Source organism: Kogia breviceps, chromosome 10 (assembly GCF_026419965.1).
Source record: "Kogia breviceps isolate mKogBre1 chromosome 10, mKogBre1 haplotype 1, whole genome shotgun sequence".
NCBI lineage: Eukaryota > Metazoa > Chordata > Mammalia > Artiodactyla > Physeteridae > Kogia > Kogia breviceps.
Window position 1 is genome coordinate 70852058 of NC_081319.1, and position 26325 is coordinate 70878382.

Genomic DNA, 26325 nt, shown 5'->3' on the forward strand with positions numbered 1-26325 from the left:
CAGAAAATAATGTTTTAGACTGATGAGTGCTGTGCTAATGTAAGGTATAATTAATTTTACACTTCCTGCAGTTTTGTGTTATGACCCTTGAGCTGGATGGAAAAGTTTTCATCAGTCCTTTCTGTCTGTTATCTGAGTTTCCTTTCTTTGGACTTTATGTAGTTCCTTACTGTATATCTAGGGAGGCTTAGGGTACAATGAGGATGTATTGGGGTTTAACACAAGAATAAGACAGCGTCTTGCTGGCTCATTCCAAATCCTTCCTTAAGAGGCTCAGTATTTGTTGGCCTTTATGTCCCCAAGAGAACATTAGGTGTCAGTGACTTCAGGACACAGTTGACAAAGAGGCGTAGAGTCCTTTTCTAAATTCACTATTAAATTGTAACTTGTATAATACTTCATTTATTCTGTATCTAAGCTTAATGTGTCTTCTGAATAAATGTCCCTTATTAAAAACAAAATTATAAACTTTTACAGAAACATCATTTTTTGAGCTGGAAACCTGAAGAGCATCCTCTTTCTCTCTGCTCCCTATAAGTGACACATCAAGACGTGTCGGTTCTTTTTTCCAAAGATCCCCAAATTGTATCCCTTCCTTCCCATTCCCACTGCTGTTTCAGACCTTTAACACCAGGATTATTTCAGAAGCACCTTTACTGGGTTCCCTGCCTTTTGGCTTCCCCCCACTAATACATCTTACACACAGCAGCCAAAGCCCTCCTCCCAAAATACTACAAGATATTGCCATGAAGTATTAAATGGTTTCCCTTTGCCCATTAAAGTCCCAAATCACTTGGCCTGGGCTTGAAGGCCCTTCATCATTGACCACTCACTGACTTCTCCAGCCTGATTTCCTATTATTTTATTATCCAAGCTTTACATGTGGCACCGGCATTCCCACTTTCAGACCTCTGCCCAAGCTAGTCTTTTTCCTTGCAATGCTTTCCCAAACTTCACTCATGTCCTTGTTCCAGCTCCTCCAGAAAACCTCTCTCCCCTTCTCTCTTCTCGGTCTTTAATTCAGTGCCACCTTCCATCGTTGTCTAACTGCTTGTGTCAGATTTTCTTCTCACCGAGATTGTTAACAGCCCATGTTAGCGACCATGTCCTAATTCAGTTCAGTTCGACATTCACACAGGGCCTGTTCAAGACCAGAACCTGAACAGAGGGAGATTCCAGTGTAATCTCGAGCAATTTAACCTTTACATAAACTTCAGCTTGGTTGGTATGAGGGTAAATGTAAGTTGTTGAAGCAGTTTCGCGAATATAAAGTCCTTTGTAATGTCTGGCAAAGAGTAAACTCTCAATTAACATTAATGAGTGGGCCGCGTGTAAATCTGAGTGATTTGTTTGCCTGCCTTTCTTTTAGATCCCAAGGGAAAGGGCCTGCCCACCATTCACGTTATCCCTCCCATTCCCACCCCTTAATGCCTAACACGTTGCCTGGCACGTAGTAGGAGGCTCAGCAAACGCTCATTGAATTTATCAGTTCAGCTATGAAGTCTGTGGTAGCCCACGAAAAGGAGAAACCCTGGCAGGAACTGAAGAGGATCGAGGAGGAAGATACAACGCCAGGGGGAGCAAGAACCCATTCTCTCCAGATCTCGCGAGAGTTCCCGAGCGCTCCGAGTCTTTGTGCTTTCGTCTTCTGGCGGAAGCTTGGGATGGGAAGAAAGGGCGCTGCCTCGCCTTTGGCGTAGGAGTTGCTTCCGGGTTGCGCGCCCGGAAGCAGGAAGTTGTCGGCCTATACTCCACGCCCGGCGGCGTACAGTCCCAGAGGCGGGAGGAGCCCGAGGGGGCGCGGGCCCCGCATGTGAGTGACAGGGGCCGGAGGCCGGGTGGGGGGAGGCAGCTTCGTGACAGCCTGGTCACCGCACCCGTCTGTCACAGCCTCGGGCAGCCCACCTTTCGGGGCCACTGTCACTCCTGCCCCTGCGCTAACCCGTTTTCTGAGCCTTTGGTGTTTTGCAGACTGACGGCATCCTCCAGCAACTCCCCCGGAGTCGATTCCCTTGTGACTTTCCCTCTTTTTTTCCCTGGCTCTGCCGGGAAGAGCAAAGCGAATTCGACCCTAATTGAACTTGTTTCGCGGGCGTCACAGCAGTGTCCAACACAGCGGTGCTAGAGAAGTCTAGATTTCACTGCCCTCTTGACAGATTGCTAATTTTTTTCTTTTTGGTAGGTTGAGAGTAGATTCCCCGCCCCCCTCCGAAACATCTTTTTCTAAAAATTGTTAGGGAGGGAATGTTTTTTAAAGGTGTGATTTTGGTATATGATAAACATGGCATCTCGGATTTCAGAAAGGAATATGACTTGGTTTATTGACCCAAGTAAATGAGCTGTTTGTAATCTTTTAGAACAAGGAAATTTGCCTGCCTCGTGTTGCGCGTAGTATTTTAAGACCATTAACCCTACAAGCCACACTTTTTCTGGTCTAAGAGCCTGCATAGCCTTGGTATTCACCAGTATACTTCTTTTAAAGTATTTGGTCGTCTTCTTATAATAGAGACTATTCCCAGATACTTATAATTCTGGCTTTTTCTGTTTGCTTATTTAGTTGTTCCCATGGTGAAATGTTCTTTGGACATCTCTCCCTTAATAAATTTGCTTATTTGAGTTTGAGTTATCACAGTTTCCCTCTAAGGAACAACATGCCTTAACCAAATTTAGCTTTGCTACATTGAAGTTTTGACTGAAGTTCACATCGCCCAGCTTGAATACCACAGGCCCTGTTTGCCCTTTCTGCTTTGGACCAAAACAATTTTCAAGACCCAGTTTGAATCCCTATTCTTCCACAGCTGCTCTAAAACTCCACAAAAAATATCCAAGTGTAAAGTTCCTAACTTGCTCACCTAACCTCTCATTAGGCTGATCTATTCTTAAAAATAAGAAGAACAAGTAAAATAAATGAACCATTAGTTACATCAAATTGGTTTGAGAAAAGAATGATCACTTTAGGTCCTTTCTATAAATGTGTTCAACAGGCACTGATAAGGTTCCATGTCTCTGAGGTGAATTTCCATGTCTGTTACAATTTGTGTTGTTATTTTCTCCACTTATCTCTGCTTTCAAGAAACAATTTAGTGTGAGAGGAAGACAAGGAAATAGATGTAATACAAAATGATAGAGTTGTGTTTAAGGTTCATAGGGCAAAAATGAAGGTTGGGATAGCGTTCAGTCATTGGACAAAGCACTGGGGGCTAGGTTTTGTAAGCAAAGGAAATTATGTGTACAAAAGCAAAAAAATGTGAAATAGTATGGCAATGAAGACTGTGAGGGAGGAATGGGAAATGAGACTGAACAGGTAGGCAGTAACCAGATCATAAAGGGCCATGCTAAGTAATTTGGACTTCATCTTATAATAATTATTAAGTATTTAATTTGGGTATTGAGACAAATGTTTTCGATACATCACCTTATAATCCCTTAACAACATGGTTGGAAAGACACAATTATCCTTATTTTATAAATGAAAACTCTGAAGCTTAAAAAGGGTAAACAGTGACTCATGGCCACACAGTAGATGGAGAATCCAGCATTTGCATTCAACTTTTTCTAACTCCGTGCCTGTTTTCTTAACCACCATGCTAAATTGTTCCCTAGCAGGGCATGGGAAGTCAAGGAGGGTGCTTTAAATAGATGAGCAATGTGCACCAATTTGTGTTTTAGAAAAATAACTTGTAGAGGATGGATCAGAAAGGAGAAAGAGGATTGGAAATATAGAGATTAAATATATCTTTTGTGATGGTCTGTGGGAGAGATGTTGAGGGCCTTGACTGCCGCTCATGTAGAGCTCAAGAGGAGGTGATGAATGTGAGAGCTATACAGGATGTAGAATTGAGGATTTGGTGATTGGTTCATTAGTGGGGATGAAGAAGCAGGAGGAGAGGTTTTAAATTTGGAGAACTGGTGTTTCCATTAATTAAGAAAAGGAATATAGTAGGAGAAATGGTTTGCAGGGGAAAAATTATGTCAGTTAGGAACACATTACATATAGGGGACTATAGGAAATTTGGGCCAGGGTGTCTGGTAGGCAGTTAGATAGATGGGTCTTGAGTTTTGGAGAGAGTTCTAGACTGGAGAAGAGATTTGGAAATCACTAATAGCTGGTGGTTAAAGCCGTGGAGAGAATGAGACGGTCAAGGACAACCGTGATGAATACCAACATTCCGGGACATAGACTCAGAAGAGAACAAGAGAATTATGCCAAGGTTTGAGAGCCCTTGAGGGAGATAATGGGTAGCAATGGCAGCTGCTGCAGAGAGTTCAGATAAGGTGTTAACTGAAAAAACGTCCTTTGGACTTGGCATGTGTAGAAAGCCTTTGGTGACCTTAGTGAGAGCAGTATCAGTGGCATGAGGGGGTCAAAAACAAATGGTGGCCTGAGAAACAAGAAGGAGAAGTGATACTTTTTTTTTTTTTAAGGGAGCTTGGCTCTGAAGGGAGGAAGAGTATGAGCTCTGGAAATCTGAAGAGAGGATTTTTTTTTTAATGGTAGAAACTAGAAGTGGTGAAGATAGGAATAAGTAGAAATATGTTTAAAGATGTGGGGATTCCTGCTTCAAATATGTCAATGTCATAAAAGGCCAGAAAAAAAAAAACCACACCAGCATCTATTGTAGATTTAAGTAGACCGAAGAGACATGACAGCTCACTGTGATAATGTGATCATTGGTTGGATCCTAGACTTCTAAAAAGCTATATGGCTTGCCTTTCTTTCTTTCTTTCTCTTTTTGGACCTTTGGGGAAATTTAACTGTGGACTAGAATTAGGTGATGTTAGAGAATTATTCATTTTAATAGCTATGATTCTGGAGCAGAATCACCCCAGTTGAGATTCCACTGTTCCACAGCAATGTCTCCTAATTGTGGGGTGTGTCTGCAATCAGCAGGGAAGAGGTTTGAAATCTTCTGCACCTGGGTCCCATTCCCATGGTTCTGGCAATTCAGTATATCCAAGGTGGTGCATGATACCTTGATTTTTGCAACTCTGCAAGTGATTCTGCCTGTGCCCTTGCAGGTATAAGCCACTGTTAAGAGTCAAGCTCGCTCATCGGAACTTCCGTCTGTGGCAAAGCTCATTTCTGCCAGAGTTGGACCTTCTTTCTGGAGGTAAAGGGATTGCCATCAAGCTTCAGCAGATTTCACTCAGTCTAAATGAATATACTTGTTGCTTAGCCATGACTTTGTGGTTTTTTTTTAAGGGACAAGTTTTTTGTTTTTGTTTTTAATACAAACTGTCGTGTTGAGGGTTGACTTTCAGCAGATCGCAGCAAGGGAGCTGCTCTATAGTCTGACGTAAAGGGACAAGATTTTTTTGTCGTTTAATTAACATCATAGCCACTAGATGCCAGTAGTACCCTCAAGTGTGACAATCACAAATGTCTCCAGACTTTCCAAATATCCCCTCACGGGCAGAGTTGCCCCCAGTTGAGAACCAAAGGCGAAAGGATGGCTTATTATCAAGACCTCCATGTGCTCTTGGAAACTTCACTAAATTATTAGTAACTACCCTTCTGATAACTTGAGAAATGTGTCAGAATCTCGGAGAAGAAGGATGTACAGCTTGCAAAAATGTATGTATTCAGTATCATATTATCATTGTGTACTTGAATTAAAAAAAAAAAACCCTGTTTGCACCACAGACTGGGAGTTTAATGAGATTTTTATGTGTATCAAAAGTGGGCAGCGGTTTACAAAGATTGTGAAACAGTCTTCAAAACCGATGACGGTTGGTTCTCCTTTTAGCCTCACCTGCACTTCTTTCCCCTTCACGGCGCCCCTAAGGGCACACCAATGTGATGTTCTCTTCTCCCTGAGGATACCTACAGGTGCCCCCATCTCTCAAATCTTTAAAGTTTTTTACTGGAATTTTTTTCTAGAATTCCCACTGCTTTCCTTTTCTGGTCCTCTACTAAGTTTTAATGGATTTTGACTGGGTATTGTTGGATAATTTATTGTAGCTTGCTTGCTTGCTTGGAATATCTTTGTTCATTTAAACAGGAAAATGCTGTCTCTCTGGAATTACTGGTGACAAAAGCAAAATGTGAAAAGTATTGTAATAAATTATTGCTTTATTCTTTTTCCAGGAATCATTGTAGTTGATCACTTTCCAGTTTTCAACCACTCATTTGTGATAATCAAGGGACACGGTGTTGTGGTTTCGGAACTGCCTGCTCAGAATAGGAACATACTTGGTAAGGGAGGCAGCGTGCATAAAGATTAAAAGCACCAGCCCTGAAGTCAGGCACACTTGTGTTCACATCCTGGCGAGTTATGAAACCTTTCTGAGCCTTAGCTTCCACATCTGTGAAACGGGATTAATCACACTTACCTTATGGGATTGCTGTGACGATTTACTGAGATAATGTTTCTGCAGTGCTTAGCACAACACCTGGCATGTCAGATGGCATAACAAAAAATGGTAATATAGGAATGCAGTTGGACATAAGGCTTTAACTTCTAACGTATTGAATTTTTTCTGCTTCCTGAAATATTCATATACTCCTAGAATTTTAGAGCTAGAGGAAACTTGAAAAATTTTCTGGTTCAATCCTCTTTTATCTTTTGGATGAGGAAGTAGACCAAGTGACTTAGCCAAAATCATAGCATTGAGTGTAATAAATGCCACAACGGGGTAAGTTCAGATTCTATAAGTACACATTTTACAACATCTTTATTGAGATATAATTTCTATGCCATGAAATTCACCATGAAATTCATTATAAAGTGTACAATTCAGTGGTTTTTGTATATTCACAAAGTTCTGCAACCTTCACCACAATTTGTTTTGAACATTTTGTCACTCCAGGAAGAAACCCTATATTAACAGTCACTCCCCATTCCTCCCTACCCCTTCCCCTAGGCAACCCCTAATTAATCTATTTTCTGTCTCTATAGATTTGCCTATCCTTGACTTTTTATATAAATGCAGTCATGTAATACGTAGTCTTTTGTGACTGTCTTACTTCACTTAGCATAATGTTTTCAAGGTTCATCCATGTTGTAGCATGTATCAGTACTTTATTCCTTTTTATTGTCCAATAATATTCCATGGTATGAATATTATTGATGTATGGATATTATTAATATCCATTTTGTGTATCCATTTATGGACATTTGGGTTGCTTCCATTTTTGAGCTATCATGAATAATGCTGCTTAAATGTTCACGTACAAGTTTGTGTGTGGATATTTGTTTTAAATTATCGTGGGTACATACAAGTGGAATTCCTGGGTCATATGGTAACTCTACATTTGAGTTTTTGAGGAACTGCCAAACTGTTTTCCAAAGCAGCTGCATCATTTTACATTCCCAGCCACAGTGTACAAGAGTTCCACTGCCAGCACTTGTTATTATCTGACTTTTTGATTATAGTCACCCCAGTGGGTAAGAAGTGGTATCTCATTGTGGTTTTGATTTACACTTCCTTGATGGCTAATGATGTTAAACATCTTTTCATGAGTTTGTTGGCCATTTGTATATCTTCTTTGGAGAAATATCTATTCAAAGCTTAGCCCATTTTTAATTGGGTATTTGTCTTTCTATAATTGAGTTGTAAGAATTCTTTATGAACTCTGAATACCTGTCCCTTAACAGATATATGATTTGCAAATATTGCCCCCCCATTCTGTAGGTTGTCGTTTTACTTTCTTATTTTTCCTTTTTTTTTCTTTTCTTTTTTTTTTTTTTTGCGGTATGCGGGCCTCTCACTGTTGTGGCCTCTCCCATTGCGGAGCCCAGGCTCCGGACGTGCAGGCTCAGTGGCCATGGCTCATGGGCCCAGCTGCTCCGCGGCATGTGGGATCTTCCCGGACCGGGGCACGAACCTGTGTCCCCTGCATCGGCAGGCGGACTCTCAACCACTGCAGCCACAGGGAATCCCCTACTTTCTTTTTTTTTTTTTTTTTTTTTCTCTGTACCGGGGCCTCTCACTGTGTGGCCTCTCCTGTTGCAGAGCACAGGCTCCGGATGCGCAGGCTCAGTGGCCATGGCTCATGGGCCCAGCTGCTCCACGGCATGTGGGATCTTCCCAGACTGGGGCACGAACCCGTATCCCCTGCATCGGCAGGCGGACTCTCAACCACTGTGCCACCAGGGAAGCCCTCCCTTACTTTCTTGATGGTATCATCTGAAGCACAAAAATTGTTAGTTTTGATGTAGTCCAATTTATTTTTCTTTTGCTATTTGTGCTTTTGGTGTCATATCTAAGAAGCCATTGCCTAATCCAGTGTCATAAAAATTTCCCCCTTTGTTTTCTTCTAAGAGTTTTATAGTTTAACTCTTAAGTTTAGGTCTTTCATCCGTTTTGAGTTAATTTTTGTCTGTGGTATAAGGAAGCAAACAACTTCATTCTTTTGCATGTGGATATGCAGTTGTCCCAGCACCAATTGTGGAAAATACACATTGTATTTTATTTGGCCACGCCACACAGCTTGTGGGATCTTAGTTCCCCAACCAGGGATTGAACCTGGGCCCTTGGCAGTGAAAGCGATGAGTCCCAACCACTGGACCGCCAGGGAATTCCAAAACTACACATTTTAAAATAGAGTTTTCATCATCCTTTTACCTGAACCTTGAAATGAAGGCCTTTGTGGTCTTAAAAAAACAGTTTGAGCGACGGCAGAGAGTTTGGAGAAAGGTTGTGTCCCCTTTAATGTGGGGTTCCTCCCTCCGTCCCCCAATCCCCAAAGTCTAGATTACCTGCCTGTTAATCCACATTAAAAGTCTGATTCTGATTTAGTTGGTCTTGGGTTGAGGCCCTGGTATGAGCATTCATTAAAAGATCTCTAGGTGATTCTAATGTGCAGGCACAGTTAAGAACTAGTGAAGTAAAAGGTTAAAAGAAAGAGGACCAAAGGGAAGGAGTCATTAGAGGAGGCATTGTTAGAAGAGGAGCTATGCCAGGATGTGTGCTGGTTTGTGGGAGTGCAGACCTCTTCCTCTGCTGGAGCTTCATGACTGTTGTCCTCTGTTCTACAGGGGGCAGCATCTCCTTACTGAGGAAATAGTTGTACCATGTCAGTGTTTTTTGATCTTAGCAACACCTTGGGGATGAAATATGTGAAATAAGAGGACCCTCTGCAATGTAAAAACAAGAAAATAACAACAGCAAAACCCAACCAACAGAAGAGAGCATAGATCCCAAGCACTGCTTTTCCTCCTATAAATGAAGAAAAACATTGTTCTGTAGCACAAGCCCTTTTTAAAAAGAACTTTTAAATTTCATTTTACAAATGATACAGAGAATTCTATTTTGCCTTTAGTTTTTGTCTTTTATCCTGTGGCCACTGTGAAACATGATACGGAGAATTCTGTTTTGCCTTTAGTTTTTGCCTTTAATTCTATGGCCACTGTGAAACAATCTGGCTTTAAAATAACTATGAGAATGCAAATTGAATTTTGAAATGAGTTATAGATCTTAGGCCTTTAAGTATGTAAAATATAAACAGAATGCCCTTTATTGTCTGAGATTGTATTTGCAGAAAAGCATGAGGACTGCAACCTGCTAAGTCTGAAGCTCTACCATGCCATGGTTTTGTGTTGTCTGAAATTCTTGGTCTGTCAGGAACAAAGCATATCAATGTGTTCCTCAGTAAATCTTGCCTTCAGTGATAAGTTCCTCCCCTTGTGTTGCTAAAAGTTTCATCTGATGTGAAAGGAAAGAAATAATTGATCAACAACACTTTCCATATTCCATTTCTTTTTATTTTAGTAAATTACCAGTAGCAGATCTCCTGTGATTGGTTTCAGAAATCATTTTGGATGGCACTTGTGTTTCTGAGTCCCATTAGGGATTTATTGTGCTCTGGACAGGTATTCCTCAAAGTGTTTGGGAACCAGTGCTGGCCTGTGAACCATTTATTACTAGCCAACAATTAAAAAACACTTAAAAACTTGTATTGCATCTTGACATTGTCTCAATGTATTCATTGTGTTTTACAGAAGAATTGGTCCTTCCCCACAGGTGGTCAAAAAGCTGGTCAAAAAGCACTGTTCTAAAGGAAGTAACTTTGTGGAGGAAGTATGTTAAAGAAACCATCTTTCTTTTTGCATTCATTTTCTTTCTCTCTCAGGGATTTTGTATTAGAAGACATGGATCTTGCTGCTAATGAGCTCAGCATTTATGACAAACTTTCAGAGACTGTTGATTTGGTAAGACAGACGGGCCATCAGTGTGGCATGTCAGAGAAAGCAATTGAAAAATTTATCAGACAGCTGCTGGAAAAGAATGAACCTCAGAGGGGGCCACCCCAGTATCCCCTCCTTCTAGCTGTGTACAAGGTAAACATATGTTCTGACTTGGAAATAGCTTAGAGCACAGACTCTTCAACATTCTCCCCAAATATTACTGTTGACTGATTCCACCACTGAACCTTGGTTTTTCTATGAATAAATTGGCTTTTACTCTTTGTTACGATGTGTAATTAGCAAATTTGACTACTTTGTTAAATGTTCTAGATGAAAGCTGTGTATTTATTGTTAACTGTATCTGTGTATATTTTTAAATGATGGACATAGCCCCTGGTCTATATGATAAAAGCTTGGTGAGCCTTGCAGTCCTCACAGTTCTCAAGCTTTAAATGCTTTCAGAAGTGAATGTCAATGGCTTGCTTATGAAAATGGATTAGTTCTTAAAGCACATTGGAAATAGTAGAAGATGCCTGTTTTTTTTTCCTTGGCCTAAAAGTATTTTGTTTGCTGTGACAATTATTAATCCATTTCCTGTCTTTCCTTGTAGGTCCTCGTAACCCTGGGATTAATCTTGCTCACTGCCTACTTTGTGATTCAACCTTTCAGCCCATTACCACCTGAACCAGTGCTTTCTGGAGCTCATACCTGGCGCTCACTCATCCATCACATCCGGCTGATGTCTTTGCCCATTACCAAGAAGTATATGCCAGAAAATAAGGGAGTTCCTCTGCATGGGGGTGATGCAGACAGACCCTTTCCAGGTACAATACTGCATTTGTTACTTATTAGATATGGCTTTCTTGGCAGTATATCATGAGAAAGGAAATAACATTTACCGACATCTAATGAGAGACACTTTCCCTATGTTGTCTCATTTAATTCAATCCTCAGTGAAACTCTATGGGATGGGTTTTATTACCCCATTTTGCAGATTGAGAAACTGAGGCTCAGAGGATTAAGAAGCTTATCAGAGAAACACACCAGGTGGAGCCACATTCATGCCCCCTGATTATAAAACACACGTGATGGGGATGAGTGTTTTTGCTCATAGGAGGGATTTGAGTGTATCTTACTCTACTGTTTTCTCTCCTGTGATCCCTATCCATAATAGATATTTTAATAAATAGCTATTGGTTTATTGAAAGCATCTGAGTCCATATCCTCTAATAGTCCTTAGCCTGTTGGCTAGGTTTTTGTCTAGGTATATCTCTTTCTTTCAATTGAGTCTTTTCTCTCTGTTTCACAGTTCACTATGTAGTGCTCCTAAGTATACAATTTTGCCAATAAGTTGAATTTAAGAAGCACTTAAATTTAGTAACAATACGTCAATGGTAGCATAGGAATTCCTGGTCCGATAGACCATTTGAGGAGTTCCCTTTTGAGAATAGTGTAATGTGGTAAGATTTGAAATTTACTTTTGGGAAAGAATAAGGGGATATTATTTGGGGATTTTATTTTATTCATTTATTATTGTTTTATCTTAGTGTTTATCTTATTTGCCTGTATGAAGGAATATGTAAGTTAATATCACAAATGGATTATAGAACTTTTTATGTAACTGTGTTCTGAAACCTTTAGTCTTCAGCATAACTGTTGAGGAAGTATGTTTTCTCTTCAGTGTTGTTTTCAAAAAAAATTCAGCAGTTGAAACTAAGCTTTATAATCATAATGCTACTCTTTAATCCAAGACCTAATCAGTCATAAAAATCATCACTTGGTTTGGGTCTCCTTTGAAAGGTATTTTTGTACACTTGAGGAAATCATGGAAAGATTTCGAGAATTATCAAAATCAGAGGAAGGGAACGTTGTAAAACAAAAACCCAGCCTCGTAAGTTTTTTTAAAAAATCAACTTATGTATTTAAACTTTTAAATTCCAAATATATAACTTTCTTGTATTTACTGGGGAGGTTGTTTTTGAAACAACAAAGCTCAAAGAAAAATGAAGTTTCCAACTCCTATCAGGAAGGTCCAGAGCATGTAGGGGAAAGAGCCAGAGAAACGTGGCAGTTAGGCCAGCCTGTGCTGCTGCCTCGGATGCATCAGCCTCCTTTCCTGTCTTCCCCTCACAGCCTCCCTAAAGTCATTTTCTACTCTTGGGCACATGAGATGAAGTCAACAATTTTTAGGACCAGGTTGATGGCACTTACTTTCTTTCTCCTCATCTTACAAAGTACATCTCCACAGACTGTTGAGTTAAGCAATAATAGTCAATGGACAGTGATTGTTCATTCTGTGTATCGGAGTTTAAAAAGTCAAGAAACATAGGTGTCTTGTCAACAAGCCAGGTTATTTGGCCATTCCAAATGAATATTTTGCCTTGCAGATGGAAATAAAAATGAGTCCTTAGAGCTCACTTGTAAAGAGAGAGCATTGGGGGCTTCCCTGGTGGCGCAGCGGTTGAGAATCCGCCTGCCGATGCAGGAGACACGGGTTCGTGCCCTGGTCCGGGAAGATCCCACATGCCGCGGAGCAACTAAGCCCGTGAGCCATGGCCACTAGGCCTGCGCGTCCGGAGCCTGTGCTCCGCAATGGGAGAGGCCACAACAGTGAGAGGCCCGCATACCGCAAAAAAAAAAGAGAGAGCATTGGAAGGGTGTGGTTTTTAGGTCTTTAATGTTGTTGATTCTATTAAAGTGCTGCTTTTACTTGTAAATGGAGGTACTGCACCCTATTTTCCTATGTGTGATAATTCTGGGAAGCTGTAGACATGTAAAACTAACAGCATTTTGCATAGCACTTGGAAGGAAACTTAAGAATGCATAATAGGGCTTCCCTGGTGGCGCAGTGGTTGAGAATCCGCCTGCCGATGCAGGAGACACGGGTTCGTGCCCTGGTCCGGGAAGATCCCACATGCCGCGGAGCAACTAAGCCCGTGAGCCATGGCCGCTGAGCCTGCGCGTCCGGAGCCTGTGCCCCGCAACGGGAGAGGCCACAACAGTGAGAGGCCCGCATACCGAAAAAAAAAAAAAAAAAAAAGAATGCATAATAATGTAAGTGGTGAATAGAAACATATTGGGGAGAACTAGGTATAAGAAGGGCAAACTGCTGGGCCTGAAAGAGGGCCAGAAAAGTAAAAAATATATAAATCATTCCTATTGTCATGGTACCCAAAAGCAGCTGCCTTTCAGTTAGGACTACTTAGCAGTACCTTTAAAGTAAATGTAAAGTGAATGTAGGTCCCATGGGAAAGCCCTTCAGTGTATTGTTTCCTTAAGGGCTGGCCTAACGCTCCCTCCCGGGGATCATCTGACACTCCTTGCAGGGAGCAGCAGTGACCTGCCAGATCCACCACCTCCAGTGCTGCTAGGTTTCTTCCTGACCACTGGTGGGTTTTCCGCTTGACTCTACCCAGGGAGCTAAAGGCAACAGTTGTTCTTTTTCTAAGTTTCAGCCTTGGATAGGATACCCTGCCCCTAACTCCTCTTCATGGAGTGAATGAAGTGACTCTGCAGTGAGTCATGTAAACATCCCACTCAGCAGCAGAAAATAAATAAGCTGACTTATTTAGTACTTACCAGATGCCAGGCCCTGTTCAAAGGGCTTTTCATATATTGGCTCATTTGATCCTTACAATATCCCTATTCAGTAGGTTCTGGTTTTATGTCTGTTTTACAGAAGAAGACACTGAAGTAGAGTGAGATTAGCTCATTTGCCTGATCTAATAAGGCTAGTTAGTCATGGAACCATGATTTGAACCTAGGCTGCCCATCTTCAGAGTCTGAGGTCTTAACCTCTGATATGAGTAGTTTGTAGCTACATGGTATACCTGAAGAGTCTAGCTTTAAGTTTGATTTTGGAGTTCAACACTGTTTCTTTCAGGTCACGAGATGTCTTCTCTCTCAGCTCCCTAGTCCCTGAAGAAATAATGTTCTTTCTGGCTGGTACTGCACATCCAAAAATAAACGGTGCTCCAAGCCATTGGCCCTTTAGAATTTTCCTGAACTAGTCTTTTCCTAGGCATTCAGCCCAGCTCATCCTCCCAGTCTGCACCCTTATAGGCAAGGTTTGACTTACTGTTTGACTAAGTTCTTTCTCTTATTAACCTGCAGTTTTCTTTTTGCATTCAGATTCTTAGTTCTTATCCACCCCCGCCCCGCCTCAAAGCAGATATAAAGATATCTGCTTTGACCCTGCCAGCCGCCCTCTTGGCTTTCACCCTTCCGTGGAATCATTGAGTCTTAGAGCTCAAAAGGAACTTTATAGAGTTGATCCGGTACAAACCCCTGTTTTGTAAAGAGGAAATTGAAACCAGGAGAGGTGAAATAGCTTGCTTACCCAGCTAAATCTGACAGACTAGCAGTTGAACCTTAGTTTCTTTAGTCTAGCACATTACATTTACTGCCTTCTGCCTCTGCCCTCATTCAAGCCAGTTCCAGAATGTTAGGCCCAACTATTTTGTTTACTTGGGGCATTTATAATTTGTAATTGTAACATCCATATATACTGAGGAGGCCTGGGACAGTTCTCACATACAATGAGAAGCTGCATCTCTGTATCTGTACTGCATAATTGGAACTTTATGTACCCATGAATTTTCAAGGGAAGGTTGAAGTGGATCTACCAATATCAAGGAGTTTGGGGAATATCAGATCATGCACTGACTTAGAACTGAGGTAAGAACCTAATCAGAATTAAGAGTCCAGGCCAGTGCTCAACGTGAAATGCTAGGACCTGTTTATTTACAAATAAAAGAGTAAAGTGATAACAGCTCTATCGGGCAGTTACAGTATACTTGGCACTGTGCCGTATACTGTGCCATGTATTCCTCAGTCTTCACAGCAGACACATAAGGTAGTTAATATTTTTATGTCCATTTCAAAGATGAGGAAGCTGATGAGCAAGGGGGTTGACTAACTTGCCAAAAGTCTCACATTTAGAGACAAATTTTTATACAAGGAGAACTTGTAAAAATAGATGGACTCTCTGTTTTGGAATGGTTCAAACGTGTTGCTTCCTGAAGGCAAAGCTGTTGGCTAGATGATTTCTTGGGTTCCTTCCATCCCTACGGTGTACGAAAAGTGGCTCTGGGCCTGTTACCACCCATGCAGGGGACCTGGCTAAGGTCAAGACTTCACCCCTTCCTCATGCCCAGGGGGCTAGAAGTGCTAAGCAAAACAAGCTGCTGGAGAGTAGCCTGATTAAATACCGAGCACGTACCAGTGAAAGTCACAGAGACTTTGTCGTGGACTTTTGCAGGGTTTTCTTGGATACGTTTCTAATATGAGAAATCTAAGAAATCATGAGGTTATATTTATTTAATCCTTATTTTGAGGTTTCTCCAAGTTCAGATTACTTGTTTGATTTTTCTCCCCATGGACTTAATCCTATTGTTAAAGCTTCTGAAAAGTCAAGGTTTCATTCATTCATTCATTCAGTGAGTGTGTATTCAGACCCTACTGTACACCAGCAACTGTTCTCAACAGAGCAGTGAACAAAACAGTCCCCCCCACCCCAGGGCTTCCCTGGTGGCGCAGTGGTTGAGAGTCCGCCTGCCGATGCGGGGGACACGGGTTCGTGCCTCGGTCCAGGAAGATCCCACATGCTGCGGAGTGGCTGGGCCCGTGAGCCATGGCCGCTGAGCCTGTGCATCCGGAGCCTGTGCTCCGCAACGGGACAGGCCACAACAGTGAGAGGCCCGTATACCGCACAAGAAAACAAAACAAAAAAAACCAGTCCCCCTACTCTTGCAGAGCTAGTCTTGGCTTTGTGCCTTTCTTCTTCTCTATCCTTTTTACCCAGAGGGAGTTTTTTTTTGGTCCGGAAAGAAATCTGTTTTTTTATTTTTTTGCTTTTTGCTTTCACCAGATTAATAGTCGGTGTAAAAGGACTCTCTCCACTTAGAATTTCAGAGTATGTTACGGTTGTCCACAGCGAGCCAGCCTGAGTGCGTTTTCTTTGTAAACAATTCTCAGGCACCAGGAAGCCTCCTGACAGTCTTGGCTCACCATTGTTCTGCAGGGTGCCCAACTTGCAGAGAAGGCTGGGTGGTTACAGTTTCTGTCTTTCTTAACTTCAAGGCTGTGTTTTGTCTGCAAGACCGTTTTTGATACCTCAGACAGCAAAATGATTCCATAATCACGGTGAGAATTTGGAATACAGACCATTCAAGTGAAACTCCACGTCCAAGAGTTCAATAAAACGCCATGCGTTTTATTGAACTCTTGGACGTGGAGTTTCACTTCTTTGTCACACCTTTTTTTAGTATGAAATAGCTAGTATAAGAAGGATATCTTGCATAAGGAAGCCTTGGAAATCAAAAGAAAGTTAGGAAGTTGCTATCCAACTTCCACTGGCCTTTCTGTCTGGTGCTGGAGGAGTGGATAGAAGCGGAGGAGGGCTGCAGAGAAGTGAGATGCAGCATGTTAGGTAATTGAAGAAAAGCTGTGGCCTGGGGTGGCATGGGATGGTCTGCTGTGTGCTACTGGCTGTTTTCTAGCATGGGACTTTGATCACTCTGTGGTATGTTGGCTCCAGCCAGTTGTATATTGCACACATCAGATAAAACCTTTTCAGATAGATGGAGGCCAAGTTGAAGTCTGGGCACTTCTCCTTGTTTTTGGAAATTCTATGAGGAGGGGAGAAAGAGCCCCAACTGTACACTGCCCCCTACTCACTGCCTGGCCATTCCTCAGTCCCTCAGACCAAATATAAGCACATTCTTTATCCACCTTGAGGACGAAGCCTGCAGAGAAATCAAAAGTAGCTCTTTCTTTTGCAGTGTGCTCCCCTAATTCAGCTGGATGGTATAAATTACCCCTTTCCAGTGATCCTTTTTCCTCATCACTCCCCTCTTCCTTGGCTGGCCACCAGCCTAGCCACAGTGCCTCTTCTCCTGTTGGGTACCTCTCCAGGGGCCTGCCTTCCAAGATGACTGAATTCTACATTAAAAGTTAACAATCTCAGCTTGAGTTTTCATGGTCTCCAAAGACCTTTTTTTTTTTTTTTTTTTTTTTTTTTAATTTAGTTTATATTGAAGCATAGTTGTTAACAGTGTTGTGTTAGTTTCAGGTGTACAACAAAGTGATTCAGTTATACATATACATATATCTATTCTGCCCCTCTCCCCCGCCATGCTGCACGGCTTGCAGGATCCTGTTCCCTGACCAGGGATTGAGCCCGGGCCCTTGGCAGTTAAAATGTGGAGTCCTAACCACTGGACCACCAGGGAATTCCCTCCAAAGACATTTTTATTTGGAAAATACATAAAACATTTACATACAGGGACTTCCCTGGCGGTCCAGTGGTTAAGACTCTGTGCTTCCAATGCAGGGGCAAGGGTTCAATCCCTAGCAGGGAACTAGGATTCCATATGCTGCGCGGCACAGCCAAAAAAAAAAAAAAAAACGCTTACATACAAAGACAAAAAAAGAGGTATGAGATTTTTGGTTTCCAAAAATATACTTTTTTTTTTTTTTTTTCGGTACACGGGCCCCTCACTGCTGCGGCCTCTCCCGTTGCGGAGCACAGGCGCCGGACGCGCAGGGTCAGCGGCCATGGCTAATGGGCCCAGCCATTCCGCGGCACGCGGGATCCCCCTGGACCGGGGCACGAACCCGCGTCCCCTGCATCGGCAGGCAGACTCTCAACCACTGCGCCACCAGACAAGCCCTAAAAATATACTTTTAATGAAGTGAATTTTCTCACCTCTATCCCTCTAACTCTTCCACCCAAGCAACCACTGGTAATAATTTGATATACATCTTTCTGAATATTTCCATGGCTGTACAGATAGCTATACTTAATATCTATAAATATAAAATAGTTTTTGATTCACACATGCAAGAAAGGGCTTATGTCCATATTTTTGGCTAGACACATTGTATTAGTTTCCGAGGCTGTCGTAACAAAGCACCAAAGGCCAGGTGGGTTAAAACAATAGAAATTAATTTTCTCACAGTTTTGGAGGCTAGAAGTCTAAAATCAAGGTGTTTTAGGGCTCTTCTCCTTCTCAAAGGCTCTAGGGAAGAATCCTTCTTTGCCTCTTCCAGGTTCTGGTGGTTGCCATCAATCCTTGGCATTCCTTAGCTGTGGTAGCATAACTCCAGTCCCCATCTCTGCAGGGCCATCTTCCCACTGTGTGTCATTGTGCGTCCTCTCCTCTTCTAATAAGGACACCATTTAGATTGAATTTAGGAACAACCCTACTTCAGTATCACCTCATGTTTAATGACATCTGCAAGGACCCTATTTTCAAATATGGTCATCTTCTAAGGTTCCAGAAGGACTTGAATTTTAAGGGGGATGCTATTCAACCCAGTACACACATTTTTCAGGATTTTATATTATTCCATTCTGTGAGTATTCCATAATTGAACAGTTTCTAGATTTTTTACTATTACAAAAAAAATAGACTTGGGACATTCATTTACACACACTTTTATATACATATACTATTATTTCTGTAAGATAGATTCTCGGAAGTAGAATAACTGGGTCAAAAAGCATGCACATTTTACATTTTAATAAATACTAACAAATTATCTACATAAACTTACACCAATGTGTAACTTGCATTAACAGCATATGTAGGTCATTAACACTGGATATTGCTGTTGTTTTGCCAGTCAAGAAACTGAAAAGTGGTATCTCACTTTAAGTCACCTTTTAGTGGAGTTGGATGTCTTTTCATGTGTTTCTTTTAGGCCATTTGTGTTTATTTTTCATGAATTACTTGTTCATATTATCTACACAGAGAGAGCAAAGCAATGCCCTTTCCCTCTAGTCCTGCCCTCCTCATGCATAGCACAAAGAGAGGCTTGAGCTCTCCAGTGACCCATGAGCAGTCAGAGGTGAGGGTCCTCAGGTCCACAGTCTGCCCAGTGTCTGTCACATGAGGCTCTTAATATAGTCTCTGACTCTATCTGTACCTGAGGGGAGTATCCGCTGTAGATTTTAAGCAGTGACTATACTTCATGATTCATTTGTATTACCCCAGCATGCCTTCTGGCACTTAAATATTTCCCAGAGTTAATTTGTCAGGGGGCGGGTTGTTGCCTGTTGCTATTCTCACACATTTTCTCTTCTAGATGAACTTTAGGATGCCGTGGTCACAATCCCACCCCATCCCCACCTTCACCAAAAAGAGACTCTGATGGGATTCTATCCAAGTTGTATTAAGGTTCATATATGTATTTTTTTAGTAGACTTGACATCTTTATGATATTTAGTCTTCCCATCAAGGATCATGGTATGATATGTTTATTTAGGTCTTATTTTATATCCTTCAGTAAAATTTTCTAGTTTTACTTTTCTTGTTAAATTTATTGCCAGTTTTTATGAATGAGATCATTTTCCATTTCCATTTTTAAATGATTATGGTCAGCAGTGTAAGAACACTATTGATGTTTACATGTCTAGAGATCTTTTATCTTGTGTTCTGCCACCTTGTTAAATTATCTGTTACTGTTTTCTTTTCCTTTCTTGATTTTCTTTGGGTTTTCTTCCTCCACCTGCTTTTCACATATCTCTACCTGTTAATCCCAAGAATATCTAAAGCTCAGAATAAAACTAAAATAAGTTACAGTTAAAATAATCTCTTGATACTCTTAGGTTCAGAACTGCCTGCTACTAGCCCATGAAGCACCTTTGTATAAATTAGAAGAATTTCTCCTGACACTTTACTCTTATCTCCTGGGAAGACTGTCATAATTAATTGATTCATTTGGAATATGAAACATTACTACAGAAAAATGTGATGATAAATATATGCAGCTCTCCAGTGTCTCCCTTAGATGGGGAGTTCTTGCACCATCTCAGCCTGCACAGACATTCTCCATAGTGATGCTTAGAGCCATAGAGTGTGTCTTCACTGCCTCTGGAATCATCCCTTTCTTCCCAAGCCCACTGCCTCAGTTAAGACTCTCATTATAGGGACTTCCCTGGCAGTCCAGTGGTTAAGACTCTGTGCTTCCAGTGCAGGGGCGTGTGGGTTCAGTCCCTGGTTGGGGAACTAAGATCCCACATGCTGCACATTGCGGCCAAAAAAAAAAAAATTTTTTTTTTTAAAAAGACTCTCATATTTCACCTCTCATCACAGTACAACCCCTCCCTCCCCCCAAAAAGGTCAAAAACAAAGTATAACCGGGTCTTCCTCTTCCTAGCCTCTCTCTTCCAGGACACCCTAGTCACAATCCAGAATAACCTTCCTAGAAGGAAGCCCTAGAAGTCCTCATCACAGTCTTCCTCAGCAGCCTCTGTCCTCTTATCCCCGCCCCACCGCATCCTCTGTGCTCTTCCCACTGCACCCAGGTGCCTCGGTAATTCCTCTTGCCTCTCAGTCTCAGTTTGCTCATCTGTAAAATGAGAATAGCAGTGCCTCCTCAGTAATTATGTGGTAAAGAGTAAATGATATATTACCTGCAAAAATGACTCGTATTGGGCTTGGCGCTGAGCACGTTAGTTTTCTTTCCCCTTCCTACCCCCTCCCCCACAAGTACTTTGGAAATGGAAGTGCTGTATAATTGTAACATGTTGTTATGATTATTTAGGCCTCATTGTATGTCCATTACCCAGAGTTCTTGTATTTTGGCAAGAATTCATCATATTTGACCTTTAATAAGGAACATTTGAAAATATTCCAGAAGGGAAAGAAAAAAAGTTTAATTGCAGCCTGAGTTATGCCACTGGAAAAAAAAAGCGTAACTGCAGCCTCAGTGTGCCACTGAAACAAGTTCCACAAAAGGTTTTTCTGCTGCCCCTGGAGGCTCGTGGTGAACACTGTGTGTGCCAAGATGTGCGTAGTCCCCTGGCTGAGAAGAGTGGGTGGCAGCTGCCTCAGGGAAACACAGGTTCTGTCTGCAGGAGATGGATGGAGGATGCTCAGGAGACATGCTGAGAACAAACACAGCGCTCCCCCTATGAGGATTCCTTATACTGCACGACTGCTGCCTTCTGCTGACTACAGAAAATGTTTTGTGGTTAAGAGTCGGTTTCCACGTGTGTTCATTGGTTTAAAGAACTGACTTCATTTCGGCCACATCTGTCTGTTGTCTTTTGTTGTAGGCTCTCTCCTGATTGGATTTCCATTGGGTTTTAATCAGAAACCATCTGGTGAAACATTTGGGATTCAAATTAGAGTTTATCAGAAACATCTATCTCAATTCTCCAGCATATTTTTTCTACATGAAATGTTCTCTATTAACTATAGCAGATTCAACAAAACTGAGATGTTGGGATTCTGCGCAGTCAACAATGACTACTCAAAAGACCTGCTATGTTACATTAGCCTCCCAGCATGTATGCTTCAGATACTAAAATTAAAGTGCTATATGGTTGTGTTGTATCTAGTCCCTTAGGATTAGTTGTGAATAAAGTCAATCACAAACTCAATTATATGTAATGATTTAATATAAAGCAATTTAATATTAAATACCTCAGTTCTTTTACTACTAATCAAATGAGTAAAAATATGAACATTTAAATGAACTAAAGGGAGATGGTGATTTGTTAGTTGAGGTATTTGAAAAGCCCCACTTGCTTGAAACACATGTGAAGAGTTACAACTCTTTCTTGACCAATACAGTACTGTCTACTATACTTTAACTCTTATGTATGACTCAGAACAGGAAGTTGTTGGTTGGAAAACTACTACTTGTCTCTCTAAATCCCTTCTGTAAGCAATAAAGTAACAGTGATAGATATATGATAAAACTGGCATAGTAAAATGTTAATGGTAGAACCTAGGTAGTGGATATACTGATATCTACTGTAAAATTCTTTCCACTTTACTGTATTCTGGAAATCTTTCATAAGAAAATATTGGGGTAAAATTCATCTTAAAAAAAAAAAAGAAACATCTATCTCAGAGAACACAGGTGAAACCTAGAACAGGACAGAAAGCAAACAAGAAATAATGTAATAATATTATGAACAGAATAGTCTCAGAGGGAAGGAACGCAGAGAAACCGAGAAGAGCTGTGTAGAAACAGAGCCAACCCCTCAGAGAAGGACCAGAGAAAGGTGTGGGGAGCCAGCAAGCTCTCACATCAGGGTCTGGGTGGGGCATTCTTCTAGTTCTGACCAACCTGCAGTTCTTGGGGCTAGAAACCATGGTTAGTATCCCCTACCCACCCTGAGCTCAGACAGAGTGCTAACGGGCAGATGCAGTTCACTCTACTCTGAAGATGGGCCCCTGAAAAATCCTGTCTCTCCTTTCCATCCCTTCTGTCTGTGCCCTTTTCTCAGTTTTCCTTCCCAGAGCCATCCTGGCCTCCACTTGTACTTGTGAACCCAGGGCCTAGGGTGTCAGAGAAGACATGCATGCAGAGGGGCTCATCACTGACGATGGGACCATCCTTGCTGCCTGCCCCTGCCCCACGTGCTGCAGCTGGGTCAGACCTATGGGTTGCAGGTTAGAAAACGGTGGAAGAACTGAATCTCCAACCCCATGTCTCCGAATATAGCTCCTCAAACTGTTCGACTTCAGTTGTTGATTTGACTTAGGAGATACTTGTATGTGTTAAAAAATATTTTCCACAAAGCCTAGAAGAGTATACAGAGAAAAGTACCTCTCCTTTCCACCTCTGGCCCCTAAGCCCTCTGTTCCCTTCTCTGGGGTTAATGTATTTGATATGTACCTTTTCAGAGGTCACACGCGCTTATCACTGTTAGCTTTTAAAATTATTCTTATGTCTTTCTGCTTCCATTGCTGTGGCGACTGGATTTACCTGCTCTATCTGCTTTCTCCATATCCCTTCCTCTCTCAGACTTTGACCCCTGGTGGACAAATGACTGTGAGCAGAATGAGTCGGACCCCATCCCTGCCAACTGCACCGGCTGTGCCCAGAAATTACCCCTCAAGGTGATGCTCCTGGAAGACACCCCAGGGAAATTTGAGAGACTCCATCCTCTGGTGATCAAGGTGAGCAAGAAGGCAGATTCTCCCACTAATCGATTACCCATTTAATGGCTAGGAGACATCAAGCGCTGTGACATTCGTGATTAGTAATTCCGTGTTGTCTTGTTGCACTTTTGTTTTCTGCCTTGCCAAGACCGGACAACCCCTGTCATCTGAGGGGCTTCAGCGTTTTTTGTGCCAGTACCCTGAGGTGACAGAAGGCTTCACCGAAGGGTTTTTCGCCAAGTGGTGGCGCTGCTTTCCTGAACGGTGGTTCCCGTTTCCTTACCCATGGTGAGTGTGGAGAGGGCCGCTCAGCGTGCATGTGTGCAGAGAGGGGGCAGACCAAATGTCAAAACGGTACTATGGATAATTACTGCCAAGACGCTGCTGTGCCCAGCACTGTGCAAGCACTTTACAATACACCCTTCGAGTCAGATGATACTCAGGAGTGCACTGTTGCAAACTTGATGAGAGAGAAAGTGGGTGAGTCCAAAGAGGTGTGTCAAGAGGGGCACCACTGTGGTGGACACCGAGATTGCCCAATAGACTCATAATTTACTTCTAAGTATGTGTTTAGCATTTGTGTTCATGCTGAGTGGGTCCTGAGCATTGAGGACTGCAGAGAGAGCACAAAGAATAAAAGGGAAAGTTTATTTCTTGGCAGCCAGGCTGTGTGCCTTGGTACTTAGTATATGTTACTCATTGGTGATGCTCATAATAGCTCTGGGAAGTAGGAATTCTCACTGTCGTGGGAATCAGAGAGGTTAAGTACCTTGCTTAAGGTCACCCAGCCAGGATTGAAACCCAGGTCTGTCTCCTTGTTCCTTGCTGTGTCCTATAGAAGACATGGTCTGTTTCTTCAGGTGAAAGTTGCTTTCTAGGCCAGTTTACTTCTAGAACCATTCCAAAGAGAATTAAAACTGCTTTTTCAGGCCTTTTGTTGGATGATTTCTGTGCTTCTGCCTTTCTTTAAATTTGTCGTTTATTTACATGATCAAATACCCGGTGTAACAAGCTGATACAGGCTTCCTACTTCATGCTGCTCCACCTCAGGAGGCTCACGATTTTTGCCTCCTCCTCCTCCCTTCTTCTCTCTTGCCCTGTCTGCTGTAACTTCAGTCTCTTTGCCAAGAGAGAATGAATGGAGTGTTTATTTTCTTCCTCTATATGTTGTTTTAGCTGGATTTTATAAACACCCCACCCACACAGACAAATCATGGCAGTAGAGTTTGTGTGTGTGTGTACGTTTTACTATTAATTGATTTGGCATGACTGTTCTTCATGGACCTAATACTTCAGATAGTGTACTGACATTTTTCCCTCTTCACCCACCGCCCACAGTTTTCCCACCCTTGCCGAGCTCTCTGTTGGTCATGGAGTTAGGCTGGCTTTCCCAGTTTAACTACATTTTTCTCTTTTACACATTTTACAGGAGAAGACCTCTGAACAGATCCCACCTTTTACGTGAGTTCTTTCCTGTGTTCACCTACCTGCCGTTTCCAAAAGAAGCCTCCTTGAAAAAGTGCTTCCTTCTTCAACCAGAACCTATTGTGGGGAGTAAGGTAGGAAATTTTGAGAGGACTTGGCTCTAGAATTTTTCTCATTTGGTACCTGGGCTGATGTCATAAAGCCTTCCCTGCCTGTCAACTTAGCGGGTGAATTGAGGGGTCACCCACATAATCTAAAGTTCTCTCCTCCTTCTGCTTGCCAGCAGACCTGACTTTTTACTGAAGACATGCTTACAGAAAGTCTAGTTACCTTGCAGATATATTTCCTGCCCTTAACACCTGGGGGCAAGTTACTTTTCTATATTAAAGGAAGTAAAATCCTAAAATTTGAAGGGTCCTCAGCATCCCGGTAGTCTGACTTCCCTACCTCCAAGTAGAAAGCAGGCAGACCATGAATGAATAGTATGTAAATGAATAGTCCAGCTTACTCATTTTATAGAGAAGGAAACTGAGCCCCAGAGAGATTAAGTCATTTGCCCAAGGACACAGCAAGTTAATAAGAGGTCTCTCCTCACCCTGCACTCCCCGATTGGCTTTCCCCAGAAAAAAACAAATGAGAAACTTCAGATAGAGAATCGGGAAAGCAAAAAGCTTGGGAGCATGGAGAGGTTTGGGAACAAAAGGGTTGACAAGCCTGTGCCTGAGGCAGACAGCCCAGTGTGTGTGGCAGTGGTTCTCACCTCAGTCCGTGGCCAAGTACCCAGAGCCCACATTTACCGTCTCTGGGGCCAGTGGACTGGGCAGAGCTGTTCTGTGTTTGTGTCTGTTTACTTTTGTCTGAATTGCTCTTTTTTTGAGTCTCATTCCTGAAGGTTTTTGAGCCTGGATTGGTTTGGAATAATTAAAAGGATGAATTTTCCTTTATTAAAAAATTAAATTTGCTGAACTGTGACCCTTACCAACTCTGGGTTGTGTCTTTAACCTCCTGACACTATTGTTTGGCTCCAATTTGCTGAATCGTGTTAAAGGAATTTCAAAGCCTTTAAAAACAATCATTTCATCTAGAAGTAAGAACTTCTGTCTGCCAGCTGTAGGGTGGAGGTGCTGGGTTGTTGCCTTAGATTTTAAAGAAGTTTATCCTGCTGTCTTCTGCTAGAACTCGGGGTTCTAGTATGATTTCATCTTCATAATTATGATATAATTCTGGGTGAGGGCCTTGATATTTGTCTTGGGTTTTCCCACTTGAACCTTAAGTTAATTTCACCAGTCTGCTTAACAGGGATACCAAGGAGCCCAGCCAAAGGGTTAAATACACAGTTACACAGACGCCTGTCAGAGTCATCTTGTTGCAGTTCTCAAGGATGTTTTGGGAAGGGGAGTGGCCCAAATAGGCAAAAATCCTGAGAGTCTGATTTCTTAGAGCATCTGTTCCCCACCCTGGCCCAGGCTGTCCTTGCTCCACAGCCTTTTTACTCCGCCCTTGGTCCACATTCCTGTGCCCTGGACCCTGGTAAAGTCATATGTCTGTGGGCCCAGAATCCAAGAGGCAGCCTTGGGATAGAAGATAAGCAGTGGGGGCTGACTGTTGAGAGGCCTTGGGGGAAGAGGTGAGGGGCCCCAAGGCCCACTTTACCCACCCCACGGTGTTGCCTAGGGCTGGCCCACTCCATCCTGTTGTCAGTTTCTCCTCATCCTGAATGTGGAGGAACATGGTCCCCCCTCTCAGGCCTATATGAAACAAAGTTATATCCGCTTACTTTTGTCTTCTGGGATTTTTTCAAGACTGCATATGTCAGGGCTTCTGCCAGTGTTACTACTACCAGTCAGTCACAAGGCCAGCTCAAG

General features: G+C 42.2%; 1 protein-coding gene across 7 annotated transcripts in view; it reads left to right on the plus strand.

The window, feature by feature from the left end:
• Positions 1 to 1700: 1700 nt before the first annotated feature.
• Positions 1701 to 26325, plus strand: part of C10H6orf89 (chromosome 10 C6orf89 homolog) — a 30105-nt gene continuing 5480 nt past the window's right edge. Inside the window, exons 1-9 of one of the 7 annotated variants that reach the window (XM_067006105.1) lie at positions 1702 to 1813; positions 1972 to 2178; positions 5020 to 5111; positions 6089 to 6196; positions 10076 to 10283; positions 10741 to 10954; positions 22899 to 23053; positions 23184 to 23323; positions 24465 to 24594. In XM_067006105.1, the coding sequence (XP_066862206.1) occupies positions 10095 to 10283; positions 10741 to 10954; positions 22899 to 23053; positions 23184 to 23323; positions 24465 to 24594 (828 nt within the window). In that variant the 5' untranslated portion in view covers positions 1702 to 1813; positions 1972 to 2178; positions 5020 to 5111; positions 6089 to 6196; positions 10076 to 10094. Of the gene's footprint in view, positions 1814 to 1971; positions 2179 to 5019; positions 5112 to 6088; positions 6197 to 10075; positions 10284 to 10740; positions 10955 to 22898; positions 23054 to 23183; positions 23324 to 24464; positions 24595 to 26325 lie in introns of those variants that run through there. The other 6 variants (XM_059076438.2, XM_067006106.1, XM_059076439.2 and 3 more) reach the window with 6 other exon arrangements.